General features: G+C 41.3%; 1 protein-coding gene across 2 annotated transcripts in view; it reads left to right on the forward strand.

Annotated features, from left to right (window-relative positions):
- Positions 1-13,480, forward strand: part of dag1 (dystroglycan 1) — a 35,433-nt gene extending 21,953 nt beyond the window's left edge. For both annotated transcript variants that reach the window (XM_081385318.1, XM_081385317.1), the window contains exons 2-3: positions 2,732-3,262; positions 9,869-13,480. In XM_081385318.1, the coding sequence (XP_081241444.1) occupies positions 2,933-3,262; positions 9,869-12,154 (2,616 nt within the window). In that variant the 5' untranslated portion in view covers positions 2,732-2,932 and the 3' untranslated portion in view covers positions 12,155-13,480. The remainder of the gene's footprint in view (positions 1-2,731; positions 3,263-9,868) is intronic.
- The last annotated feature ends 845 nt before the right edge of the window (positions 13,481-14,325 follow it).

Raw genomic sequence — 14,325 nt, forward strand, 5'->3', positions numbered from 1 at the left:
AAGCTTGTCCAATAGCATGGGCCCCTGGGGGTGATGGACAAGGGGTGTCACCATGGTACCAGGGCAAAGGGCGCTCTTCCCCCTTTGCCAACTGAACTGTTGTCTGCAAACCTATTACTGCTTGCCTTCTCCCCCAACCTAGCCTATATACATCCCTGTCAAATCCTAATCTCCCGGAGCATCCAGTGGACTGTTTCAGGCCTCCAACACAATGGCCCTCTGTAGTTTTGCTGGCGTGTAGGGACTGGCCTTCGTGATTCTCTCTCTTTTTTTTTTTTTTTTCCACGCATGAAGTGATTTCCATTTTGTCTTTAGAACAGAATGGCCCATTTCAAAGACTTCTCAGGTCATTTTGACTGCTGAAAGGGTCCGAGTCCATTGCCGGTGAGTCTGGCGGCAGGGTTCCTGTGACCAGTGCAGCTTCTTGTGCCGGGCTGATCAAGGGAGGAATTCTGTGATGGGCCCCTTTTTCCACCTTTTAGAGATCAGCCCGCCATTCCTGAGAGCTGAAAGGGCGTCTTTATCCGCAACCGGAGATGAGGTTTAAGTTCTTTCATGTACCTGCCAATTTCATCTGGCTCTTTGTGAATGCTCAATGGTGGGACTGTAGTGGAAAAGTGCGGAAAGCTGAAGAGGGTCATGCTACTGACTGTACCTCCAGCCATACCTGTCAGGATAAATGATGTGCGATAAGACTTCAGGCATTCTGCAGATTTCTAATCCAAGTCTTAAAAAAAAAAGAAAAAACCTTGTCAAAAGGTGGCAGGGTTTTCAGCAGGAGTTCTCGTCTTTAATCAACAGTTCATGTCATGTTAGATTGACTTAAGTTTAAAACAGTAGGATTGGTGGCTTTTTTTTACTTTTTTATTTTATTTTTTTTGCATCGAAGGCATTTGTTTGGCAGGTTTTACAAACCTGTGTGTGTGTGTGTGTGTGATAGAGCCTGTGGTCTATGTAATGAGGTACATCAGCAGTCATTATAGATTATCCACTGGCATAATGAAAGTTCCTATTGGAAACTAACAAGTCAGGGACTTCAGTGACTTTTTCCAAATGGCTCTGAACCTGAGAGCAAGCACAATTTGGAGTCAGACACTAAATCCCAATGATTATATTTGTGGTGACTTGAAATGAATAGCTTATCGAACTGAATGAATCTGATGTGAACTTAATTTTATCTGAAAATCTATGGAGGGAGCGTCTCGGCAGTTTGTCGGCCATTGATGATCCTTGGCCTACACCCTGTTGAGTAAAAATATTAAATGTTTTGTTAAACATTCCCTGAAGTTCTTGCTCGTAACCCAAAAACACACCTTATGTTCTATCTCCACAACACGATGTTATTGCTCTCACTAGAATCCATGTTTTTCTGTCAACCATGTGTCTTTGATTTTTCATTTGATGTCTTTTTAAACATTCGAGGACTGTTTTGTCGGCGTCTGGTTGAGACCGTAAAACAAACCTGACTTTGAAAATGGTTGTTGATTATTTGGACTTTGTTATAGGAGCAACTTTCCTGCTGGCTTTCAGAATGAATCTCCAAAAGATAGTGAGTTGGACGTACAGTGTTGTTGTTCGGGAGTCTTCTGAAGAAGCTCCTCTCGAACCCCCACCGACCGAACACAGGGAGCGTGAGAGACCGCCCCACCCCTCTCGTATCCGCTTCCCTCGTTCATAGGTTGGACACGAGGACTCAAGAGCAGTTCTCGGGGGAAATCATCTGCATTGTATGGAGCTGCTCCCTCTTCAAATGCATAAAAATCTCCAGCCCACCCTGCACTAAACCCATCCCTCTTTTCACCGCAGGCTTTTTCTCCTTCCTCTCGGAGTGAAAGACCTGCATGAATAACAAACCTCTAGAGTGTAGAGCTCTCCCCTCCCCATGAGACAATTCAGATGGTGTGCATTCCTCTGAAGTGTTTAAACCGGTCGGTCGCTATGCACTGACCCCCTGTCTCCGACTATTTCTGTCAACACTCATGGAGCAGGTTACTCTTCCAGAGCTGGGTGTTTTTTCAGGGACATGTTCGATGATGAATGAGGCAGAACGGGAATGAAAAGCACAGTGTGAGAGGAGAAAAGGGAGAGAAAGCTGTGAATGGTAATCAGATTAGTCTTGATCCACCTGTGTATGTGTGCTTGTGGGTAAGCAAGCAGTACGAAACATCAGCACTGGCAGAGACCGGAGATCTGGCTTATGCCATTAACCTAAAGTGATTTACGGCACCGCCATGATACGTCACTTATTAGATACCTTGATCAGTATTTGAAATGGGATCTAATTGACTAATCAACTAATCATGTAACAATCAACATAATTGTAAGGAATAGTAAGGTCGACAAGTTACCTCGCACATACCTTTTAGCATCCCAACTCACTTTTGTTTTGCATCGTGTGCATTGTTTAAATGGTTAAAAACTTACAAGGTACAAAAATAGTTTTGATAATGCGTCCTCAGACTTTTAGTCTGCTGCATCTGGTTGTTCAAACGCAAGAATGTGTCTTATGTAAATGCCCCTTAAGAAACTGAGGGTCAGTTAATCCTGAAATATAGGTCAGGTAAACCCTAAAAAATGTAGTTTTGCACATCTCTAGCTCTTAGCATTAAGCCATTTCAGGCTGTTTGTGACGCCAACATGATATATCACTCTTACGTTGCATTGGTCAGTGTTGTCTTGTGCTATTGAAATGCTTGTTAATGAATTCCTCTCTTTCTATTTCTCAACACAGGTCTTAGAGGCAGCCCCTTAACTATGGGATTTCAAAACTACTGAGGGCACTTTCACAAAAGGAGGGAAAAGAGGCGTAATCGAGAACAAAAGGAGAGGATTGAGCTTTTGAAAAGAGGATCAGTTCTTTCGGACTCTGTGGGGTGCATGCTGCCCCCTCAACTGGACGTCCTCTTTTGTGCGAGAGAAAATAAAAGCAGGCATGCGCAATAAACTGAAAGAGTTCTGGGATGGGGGACGCCCCATGCTGGGGCAGAGGGACAGGACTCTTGTGGTGCTGCTGATCGCAATGGTGCTGACAGTAACGGAAGTGCGGGCTTCCTGGGATCAGAACCCAATGGAAGTTCTAGGCGATGTAAGGCAGCTGGAGGCGTCTATGCACTCGGCGGTCTTGTCGGACCTACGCGAGGCAGAAGCAGCGGTTGTGTCCGTGTCGCAGCCCAGCGGCTTCCCAGACTCCTCAGCGGTGGTGGGCAGGGTATTCCAAATGCGTGTGCCCATCAAAGCGAAGGACTCCAGGGTCACAGTAAAGGTGAGATTCTCTTCCTTTAAGGTCCTGCATGGCATCCTTAAACATGTTGCATTGATGCAAACAAATCTGTCCTCTGGTGCTCAGCGGATCGTCCCTGGCATATCAGATAGCGCCACATCAACACTCCCCAGCCAATGTACTCAGTCAGTGCAAAAGACGTGACTTTGCCCCAAGCACTGCTCAAATCTTATTCTACGCTTTCCTTTTGACTGATGGACCATAAAATGTGTTGGTCCCTGTAATAATGCAATGCTACTTGGAAACATGTGGTCTGCATGCTTTATGGCATAGAGCTCTCTGGGAACTGCGAGCATGAGGTGCACTTTACATTTAGATCAACAGCATAAACAAATTTTAGTTCACCAATATATCTATTTTTTCTGTTACAATTTATTTTGTGTTGCTGTTGGTGCTACAATTGGTTTATCTGTATAAGCCCCAACAAGGTGTGTCTATCTTCTGTCAGCTGGCATTTCTTGCTTTCTGAAAACCAATCAATGCGCTAATGGTACAAACACAATGCAGCCCTGACCAGGCATCTTTTGTTGACCACCCAACAGTTGATGAGACATTTTTAACCAACCAGTCCATGTCAACTGTTGTTAAAAGCGTGACCCCTGTCTGAATCTGCTCATTGTGTTTCTCTGTCCCGCCTAAATGTTGGGCGGCTCTCCCAGGCCTTCTGTGTAATCCTACATTCACTGGATCATTTCTGCCCTGTCAAGCGCATTTTTTAAGTTGAAACCACAAACCCCTTTGTTCACTTTCGGAAAAATCTGTCTTGACAGCTGTGCCAAAGAATCTAACGCCCAACAGTTAAAGCTGCCTACAGCTGTTCCCTTCCATAGCCATTCAGACCTGTCCAGACCAATAGCCTACGATGAACTTCCCCTTTCCTTCCTTAAGAGCATTTAGAATCTGCTTTGCAAACTATAAATAATTTTGAAGTCTCAGAAAAGAGTAGAGAGCCAGGACAAAAATGAATTATAAACTACAGAGCTGTGTTTTACTACTTGGAGTGGTGGTACGTGCAAAACTTGCCACTACAATGGTAGAGTGTTGAAGATTATCAGGGACTGGCTATGAGTTTGCTAGGTAGTTGCTTAATGGCTCAGAAATAGATAGGGCCGCACCGATCCAATACTCGGTAACAGAATTGCCTCTGCTGCCTTTTTTCCATTTTATAAAGCATGCGCACAGCAACTGGAATTTACTGGTAACCTGTCATATCTATCAGATCTTGTTGCCCCATTAAAAAGCTATGTATATGAAGAGTTCAGATGCAAAAGCCTCTAAGTGCCATCTGAAATTTTCTTCTAGAATGATCATTTTTATCAAGCTTGTATATTTAAGTTCAGTAATTTAACTTAAATCACAATTAACAGGTAATTTGCATTGCCATTTAAGTGAAATTACTGAACTTAAAAATATGAGCTTGATAAAAATGATCATTCTAGAAGAAAATTTCAGATGGCACTTAAAGGCTTTTGCATCTGAACTCTTCATATATAGGCTATATTAAAATAACTGTATAAAGTATACAAATATACCAAGGTTTTATATAAATTGTGCACCCAAGATTTTTTCTAAAATTACTTTTGCTGGTAAATATTTTGTCATAATATATAATTGCATATATTCATATATTGTTTTTCACTATGTATATATAATTGTTTTTTTTTTACATTCATTGCTTATTATAACATTTTTTTGCCCTCTTTCTATAATAAAGCATCCATGCATTTCTTTGTTTTTTTTTACCAATATAAAGCAATTGGTTTATTACAATATATAATAGAAAAATATTGTTACTTTACTAAATGTATGTATTTTTTGGTCAATATAAATTTAACATACATACATACATGCATACATACATACATACATACATACATACATACATACGTACGTATACATGCATACATACATACATACATGCATAGCATACATACATACATACATACGTATACATGCATACATACATACGTATACATGCATACATACATGCATAGCCTACATACATACATACACAGCTATAGATATACATTTTAACCCCCCACACACACACACACACACACACACACACACACACACACACACACACACACACACACACATTTTATTTCTTATAGCATAATTAGTGTATAGTATTGCAGTTGGTCTTTGCTGCTAATTCTATAGTATCTTCTGTCTGTCATGTCCAGACTCTCTGTTCACACCAGACCCATCAGCATGATTTCCACGAAATACTTGGACCCTCAGATATTCATAAATAACCTACTGTGCAAAAGATCCTTTTGAAGTTACTGACCTACTTCATGCTTTTAAATTTCTAGCCTCCATTTTATCAAAAGGAACCAAGGGGATATGCTTAAAAGAGAGAAAAGCCAAGCTCATCTTAAAAACATCCCTTTGTGCTTTTTTTTTTTTTTGTGTGTGTTCAAAACAGGACAAAGCTCTAGTCTTAAATGCCAAAGCCAGTTGACGGACGCTCAATCATCTCGATAAATAGAGGCGGCTGTTTTAGTTGCTGCTAATGTCGTTTATGTTTAACGAAGGAAACGGCGAGCTTCTCTCTCCCTTGTCCTTTCATTTCTCTGAATTCCTCTCCTCCTGCTCCTCCACTCTCGTCCGTGATGGCAGGATTCTTCGTATTCTCCCCAGCCCCTCCCTTTTTCAGCACAAAGACTGGCACTGAAACCTAATTAGCCTCAGCAGTGAGGCAGTGGAAAAGTTGTATTCCTGCAGCTGATAATAAAATGGCTTTGGAAATATGAGTCACTTTATGTTGACTGGGAGATGTATGTAACTCTAGATTGCTCCGTTTGGGTCTTGCGGATGCATATTCACGTTTATTTGTTATGATACTGTCTGCATAGCAACCAGCTTTTGCGGTGCCAGTGTCATTGCAGTCTAGAATTACTCTGCCGCACCACTGCCCTTTCACAGTCTTTATGCAGTCTCGACAAGTCTTTCCTTTTCAGAGAAAAAGGACCTATAATTCCTCATTTTAGGTGGGTTTGGAAACAAAGGGAGCAAAACGCAGCCCTCGGCTTGTGTGAATGAATCAACAGAGGAACCTGCCATGCCGTTCCTGTTATGTCCACTAGAGGGCAGTTACGGGTTGACTATTTAAGTGTCCTTGAATGTTCTCCTTGTGATTGTTTCAGGAAATGGAGCTCTGTGGATTTATACCATAAATAAGCCCCTCTTTTAGTAGCCTATTTATCCCTCTTTACTCAGGCTCCTTATTTTTGCAGAAGTCCTGGTAGGTCCTTTTTTAAAAATAGGTCCTATGTTGAAATCAAATGTCGAGTTTCTGCATGTACCCATCTCCACCTGTCTGCCACAATGACACAGCCCAAGGAGCTGTAATTTTCCCTCTTTCATAATGTGACCGTGTTTCAATACCGATCCACGATGAAGATTGCTGCTTGCCATTCATGAGTTTTATCTTCACGGTCCATTTTTTTATTTTTTTCCCTCTGCACATTTACTGTTTTCTCCTTTGTTCATGCTTGTTCCGCAGCATGGATCAAAAGCTGACATTCCCTCCTCACTGAATAGCAATTTAAAGTTTTGTTATAAACAAACAGCAGCCCTCCCGGTGAGCCTTTATTCTGTTACCTTTTCTTTCCCTGTCTGAAAAATGTCAGCAAACTGAATCGGCATTCATTTGATAACTTTCATTTACCTAGATGAAGGACTGCTATTGGCAACTTGAAGCCTGTTTTGATTTCTGCTACACAGGCAGCTCGGTCACACATTTTGCAAATCCCTCTCTCAAGTGACCTGAACACACACCCCACATTTCATTTGTAATTTTCGGCAGAAAAATGGGTCATGTTCCACAGTCCGCTGAAAAAGGCCTGTCGTTTTCCCTCGGTAAGAGTGGGTTATTTTCAAAGATCACTCTGTCGTCATTCTGTCTCAAAACTGGGAGTGCAAATGCTTCGCTCCTGAAAATGTGATGGGTCTTTATTTAAAAACGAAAGGGCTCTTCAAGCTGGTTCCCCCACTACCTCCTTTGTCTCCGTTTCTCTCTCTAATATCACAAAGACATGCCTGAGCCTACTCCTTCAGAACTATGAATCTTATCTTTTCAGCTGTCCTTATATCCCAACAATGGCATCTATTCTTCCTGCAGACTCCCCCACAAGCATGCTCTAACAATGAGCAGCTTTATTCGACCCACAACCAAGGGAGTTTCGATTCATCCGTGTAATTCCTTCATTTCAGGGGGGAAAAGTTTATTCTTCTCATCAGGTCTTTAAAGATTTTAATATTACAAACCCTATCGCTGAGGTCCTACGGGTTGTTAAAGGGATACTAGTTCATCTAAAAGGAAAATTCTGTCATCAATTGCTCACTGTCATGTTGCTCCACACCTTCTTCAGTTTCTTTTTCCTGTTGAACAGAACAGGTTTAACAGAATGTTAAAAATTGACAGTCACCATTTACATTCCTTGTATGGAATATAGTTTTCATTTTTAGGTTCCTTGTTGGTTTTGTGGCCCTGGGATCTGTAGGAATATTTTCTTTCCCACTCTACATGTGCCATTCAGAAGCACCCTGACAGGCTTGCCGCAGCAATTGAAATATGAAAGAAAAAACAACTCCCTAATATTCTTGTTGTTGACATTCTCTCTGCACTCGTTTCTGCCTTCCCTTGCTTTCTTCACTTAAGTCAAGAGAAACATGCCTTTGGCAGAAGTTATACTGTCTTTAGTGTGGGTTGCATGAATCATCACTATGGAAACTATGTGGTTCCCTAAATGTCAGTGGCTGTGTGTGTGTTGCCACTGATGCTCTAGTTTCAGAAGAAAAATACTTGCCTTAACCTTCTGTTTTAATCTAAACCAAGGTCTAAAAAGGCACCGAAAGTAGACGCATGCCACATGTACCATATGTTTCAATGCAGGTATGGTATCAATTTGGCTTTAAACAGAATATGTAAGGTATTTTTGTCAGTGCTGTATATTTAGGCCTATTAGATATTGCTGTGGTTTTTACAGATAATGAGGTGAAAAGTAAATATAGATTCAGTGGCATTGCTCAATCAATTCACTAATTGAAGGATAATTCCACAATTGATTGTTGTTTGACACATTCTGTAATTGATAGCTGTGGCCCATTTCTGTGTTTTAAAGGAATAGTTCACCCAAAAATAAAAATACTGCCATTATATGAAAACTTCAGATGCAAAAGCCTCTAAGTGGCATCTGAAATTTTCTTATAAAATGAGCATTTTTATCAAGCTTATATATTTAAGTTCAGTAATTTCACTTTAATGACAGTTAATAGGTAATTTTCATTGCCATTTAAAGTGAAATAACTGAACATAAACATACAAGCTTTCTAGAAGAAAATTTCAGATGGCACTTAGAGGCTTTTGCATCTGAAGTCTTCATAAACTTGTTTGTCATTTTAGTTCAGTTTGACTTTCATGGAATACAAAAGGAGAGGTTTAGCAGAATGTTCACGCCACATTTTTCCATACGATGGAAGTGAATGGGGGTGGACATCAAGACTCGAAAAAACATGAAAGTAGTCCGTGCAAGTTATTCGACAGCTTAGTATGATGATAACTAAATTGTCATTTCACTTTATGGTTTATGACCCATCTAAAGGTGCCATATTTAAAAATATGTGAAAGCAAATAGGATTTGAGAGCTGTGGCTGTGTAAATGATGACAGAATTGTAATTTGTGTGTAAAGCTAACCCTTTAAACCCTCAAAATACTACTGTTCAGTGCAAGCCATGTACCATTTGAAGTGCAGCAGTGTTGATGTTTCAAGCACACTATCAATCAACAAGACTATAGATCAGCCTATAATTAGACTCTCACCTGAATTATTAATGTCTCTAAGCGATCAAATAGGTTCACAGTCAATCTCGCACACATGCTCTGACTGGTAGATGGGGAATATTCAAAAGCAGGATTGCGAAAGGCAGAGAGGGGTGTGGTGCTGTTGGATTTTTGTGTCTAAACCTTTGAAGCCTGTCAATTGAAATAAAAAGCCCAGATGCTGATGCCACTGCTCCCTTAGTGACTGTTATGTACTGGTTTGAGTTTTAATGACCCAACTCATGGGCACTGGTTCTACATAATGTATGAACCAGGATTTATTACCAATCAAATTAAGGGACTGGAAGGAAAGGATGTATTTTTGAATTTGCAAAGAGACTTATGTTAATGGATCATCGCAATGCCATTGATTCATTATTGGTTATTTTTGACTGAGCGCTCATTGAATGGCTCTCCAGCTGGCGGAGAATCTCATGCTGCAGGGAGCTCTATGCCACTCTGAGAGCACTCATTCATTATAGTCTTCACTCCTCCTGTGTTACTGAATTTGAAGATACTGAATTCATGCTCACAACCAGGAAAGATATAATACAAAAACTAAAAATGATGTATCATTTGAGAAAGACGACTTTGATTCATGCGATTAGTCGCATTATAAAGTGAAATTTACTTTCAGGTTTTACGTGTTTTACTTGGCAGAGCATGTCTGGCATCACTGTAAGCTCATTTGTCTTGTTAAATTTCAGATGCGAGTCATTCAGTTGCAGTAATCGTTATTTCTCCTCCCATTTTACAGATCACAGAAGCAAGCAAGGATGTGCTCCCAGCGTGGTTGCATTGGGATGCAGAGAGTGGCACACTTCAAGGCCTTCCTCTAGAGACAGACAAGGGCGTTCACTACATATCTGTTTCTGTTTCCAATGAAAGCCAAGTCTCCCAGAGCCCAGATGTGTTCTCCATTGAGGTGCACCCAGAGGAGCATGCTGATACAGACCCTTTTCAGCTTGCAATCCAGCAATCAGCCAGCAATGATGTCCAACCTTTCATCTGTGGCAATGACGAGCCAGTTACTGTGCTTACCGTCATTCTGGATGCTGACCTCACAAAGATGAGCTCAAAGCAGAGGGTAGAACTTCTTGCCAACATGAAAAAGTTCTCTGGCATGGGGCTTCAGCACATGAAGATTTTGCCTGTGGTCAACAACCGTTTGTTTGACATGTCTGCTTTCATGGCAGGACCAGGAAATGCCAAGAAGGTGGTTGAAAACGGAGCCCTTTTGTCCTGGAAACTTGGCTGCAGTCTGGATCAAAGCAGCATTCCTGATATTAGTAGTGTTCAGGTTCCGGCAAAAGAGGGGACCATGTCCGCACAACTGGGGTATCCAGTTGTTGGATGGCATATCGCTAACAAAAAGCCCCATGTACCCAAAAGGGTGCGAAGGCAGCTCAACAACACCCCCACTCCCATTCCCTCAATACTGCCCCCAACAGCTTACCCTGAGCCCCCTGTCCGTATAGTTCCCACACCAACCTCTCCTTCTATTGCTCCTACCTCAGAAAGTTCTGCCCCACCTGTTCGTGGTCCTGTGCCACTTCCCGTGAAACCTACCATTCGGAACAAAGATCCTATTGCCTACACTCCAACCTTAGGCCCCCCTCAACCAACACGTGTAATGGAAACCACCAGCACTATTGGCATCCAGCCCACCATGACCAGGCCTGTATATGTTGGAACCTCTGTGACCCCAGCAACACCCACCACCAGGACAAAACCGACAAGAAGACCTGGAAAGAAACCCAAGACAACACCAATACCAAAAGAGCCCAAGTCCACCACTACCAAGCCACCAAGACGCACCACTCCCGCAGTTATTGTACTTGATGGCAATACAAAACCCCAGCTGCGTAACGCAATCGATCAGGTGAATGCCTACGTTGGCACCTACTTTGAGGTGAAGGTTCCATCTGATACATTTTTCGACAAAGAGGATGGAACTACAGATAAGTTAAGGCTCACCTTGCGCAAGGGCAATGATGTAGTTGGGGATGATTCCTGGATACAGTTCAATAGCACAAGCCAGTTGCTGTATGGATTACCAGACCAGGAGCACGAAGGAAAACATGAGTATTTCATGCAAGCAACTGACAAAGGAGGTCTCTATGCAATGGATGCCTTTGAGGTCCGTGTCAATCGATGGGGAGGCAGTGTTAAGTCACCGGTGTTGTTTACTGCCGTGTTTGATGGGGATGCGCGTACAGTCACCAATGACATTCACAAGAAAATCCTTCTTGTCAAGAAACTGGCCCAGACTTTCGGTGATCGTAACAGCAGCACTGTTACGCTGAAGAACATCATCAAGGGCTCCATCATAGTGGAATGGACCAACAACAGCCTTCAGCAAAACCCCTGCCCAAGAGAGCAAATACAGCAGTTGAGCAGAAGGATCTCTGATAATGAGGGTAAACCCTCTATACAATTCACTAAACTCATGGAACCAGACTTCAAGGCATTAAATATCACTGTCAGGGGCACAGGAAGCTGCCGTAACTACATGTTTGTACCGTTAGGTGAGATCCCCGATCCGACCCCATCTCCTGTTACTCCTGCTGTGGGCGCGGGAAGACAGAGCACTGATGATGTTTATCTTCACACCGTCATACCGGCAGTGGTGGTTGCAGCCATTTTGCTGATTGCCGGAATCATTGCCATGATTTGCTATCGCAAGAAGCGCAAGGGCAAGCTGACTATAGAAGACCAAGCAACTTTCATCAAGAAAGGAGTGCCCATTATTTTTGCGGATGAGCTCGATGACTCTAAGCCACCCCCCTCTTCCAGCATGCCCCTTATCCTTCAAGAGGAAAAGCCTCCGCTTCCTCCACCAGAGTATCCCAACATGGCTAGTCCAGAGACAACACCTCTGAACCAGGACCTTTTGGGAGAGTACACACCTCTACACGATGAGGATCCTAATGCCCCTCCCTACCAGCCACCACCACCCTTCACTGTCCCAATGGAGGGGAAAGGATCCCGTCCTAAGAACATGACCCCATACAGATCTCCACCCCCTTACGTGCCACCCTAATGTTTGCTGAAACCTCCGGAGCAGGAGGATGGGGAACTTTTGAGGTTCCACACCAGTGTTGTCTCTTTGCATTATGGGATTTTTAGAAGGGGGGGCGCTGCAAATCTGGGTTTCGGGTTTGAATGTGATGGGATGGTTTTTGTTAAACAGGACTCTTAAGGAGATGTGGGAGGGTGGGGTGAGTGGATAGTCTGCGAAGGACAGCAAGAACAACCTCAGCCTCTGACTACTCTGGTTATTGCTAAACTGTTGGGGATGTACCCTCCAGTCCTGGCGCTTTTTGTGTCTAGATGGGCTTTTTTTGACTAATTATTGGTTTTGTTTTGTTTATTTCTTTTGTTTTTTGTTTTTCCTATTTTTGACAAACTCCTTGCCTAACAGCACTCTTTCTATCTTCTGAATTCGTTAATCTTGAATAATATAAGCGGACAATAAAGCTGACTGCAGGTGCAAAAAGGTTTCTTAGAGAAATTCAATAACAGAAGGGGAATAAAAGAATGGCCTTGAGAGACTTGGACAGGCATGCAGACAGTTTTGTGGGATGTTGATTCATTATGGTTTTGCCTTTTAACACAAAAATTAAACTGTTTTTATTGTTATTCACATGTCTAGTTAAATCACTACAACAAGAGGTAGCCAAACCGAAAGATTTGTTTAATCCACTGTATATTTGAAAGTTATGCTAGAACATCTTTAATTTTTATTATATATATTTTTATTACTTCTTTTTTTAAGTATCACACTGAAAACACTATTTTCCACCCCTCAATTCTGAAAAAAAGATTAAATCACAGAGTGAGCATCGCAAAGTGTGTTCTGACTTGAGAAATGTGCTATATAGTTTCTTGCCAGCCATGTGAAACTTTTGGAGGAGGTAATCTAATGAGCGAGTCGTCTATGCAGATTCTGCCTTTGACCTGCCAGGCTGAAGCCCAGTATTGATCTCACTTAATCATATTTCCCATAGGTCGTGAAGAAATCTTGTGATGTAATTGAATGTACAGGTTGACGGCGTCTCCGTATCCTTAATTTTCTCATAAAACTGCAGGAACAATGTTCAGCACCCTCAAGTCAAAACCACCAATATACTGTTTCACCAGTTAAACTCAAGCTACTGACAGTCATTGAGACAGATTGCTCAATTTCAAAGACTTGATTTAATCAGAACAAGCTCTGGTTTCAAATGATTTGTAGTTTCTTTTTCTTTTATTTTTATGTTGTTATTTTAAAAAAAAATTATATATATATTTCAGTGATTATGGAGTATATGCCTTGGATCCACTCAAACTAATTCTAAATAAAGACTGAAGATTTTGATAATAGTGACCCATCCTCTACACGACGGCATTGTTTATTATATGTCATGTCATTATTATATATTTGCAGTTGAATGCCATATTTTGCCTTGGTGGTATCGCAGCAAGTGTCTTCTGTACATAATATTCTGCCTGTGGATATAACTGTATTTATAGTCCAAACGTGTGTAAATCAGATATGGTAAAAAAGAAATAGAGAAAAAAATATTACCGTTTGTTTTAGATGAGGGGTGATTATTTTTTTATACATATATAGTGATGGCTATTAAAAAAATATTTGCGCAAGACCTGGAATAGGAGTGAAAAGAGCGGGTTTCATTTACAAAATCATCACAAAAAAAAAAAAGGTTGATAAAATCACGGTCTAATTTTTTATAAAGTTTTTGATACAGCCTCAAATTGTTTATTAAGAACAATAAATATATAGTGTACTGCAATTTGTAAATCTTTAGTCTTGGTAATTGATTCATTATATAGCTTTTCCTCATCGTCTTTTTTTTTTTTTTTAAGGTGGATTTCTTTTGTTTACTTTAAATGTATTTAACAAAATAGAAAAGGCGGACTGTGTTGTCAGGAAAAATGTTGCCCTTTTGTAATAGTTTTTTTTTTTTTTTTCTCTGATTCGTGTTTTACGCTCATTTGTTTTGAGGTTTGATTTCAAAAGTGACATTTGCAATAATAAAGGTGTGACGTTGTCACGGCTGGTCAGTATGAGTAGTGTGCAAGATATGTGTGATACGTCCTGACAACCCTAAATGACTGAATTGTTTCGCCATGCAGGGGGTTATGTATGGATGTAGCCTACTTTTGGGATGTAATAACTCGGTTTTTAATGCTTCCATTTATCAGTAAACC

This window comes from Scardinius erythrophthalmus (assembly GCF_964197995.2).
Source record: "Scardinius erythrophthalmus genome assembly, chromosome: 14".
NCBI lineage: Eukaryota > Metazoa > Chordata > Actinopteri > Cypriniformes > Leuciscidae > Scardinius > Scardinius erythrophthalmus.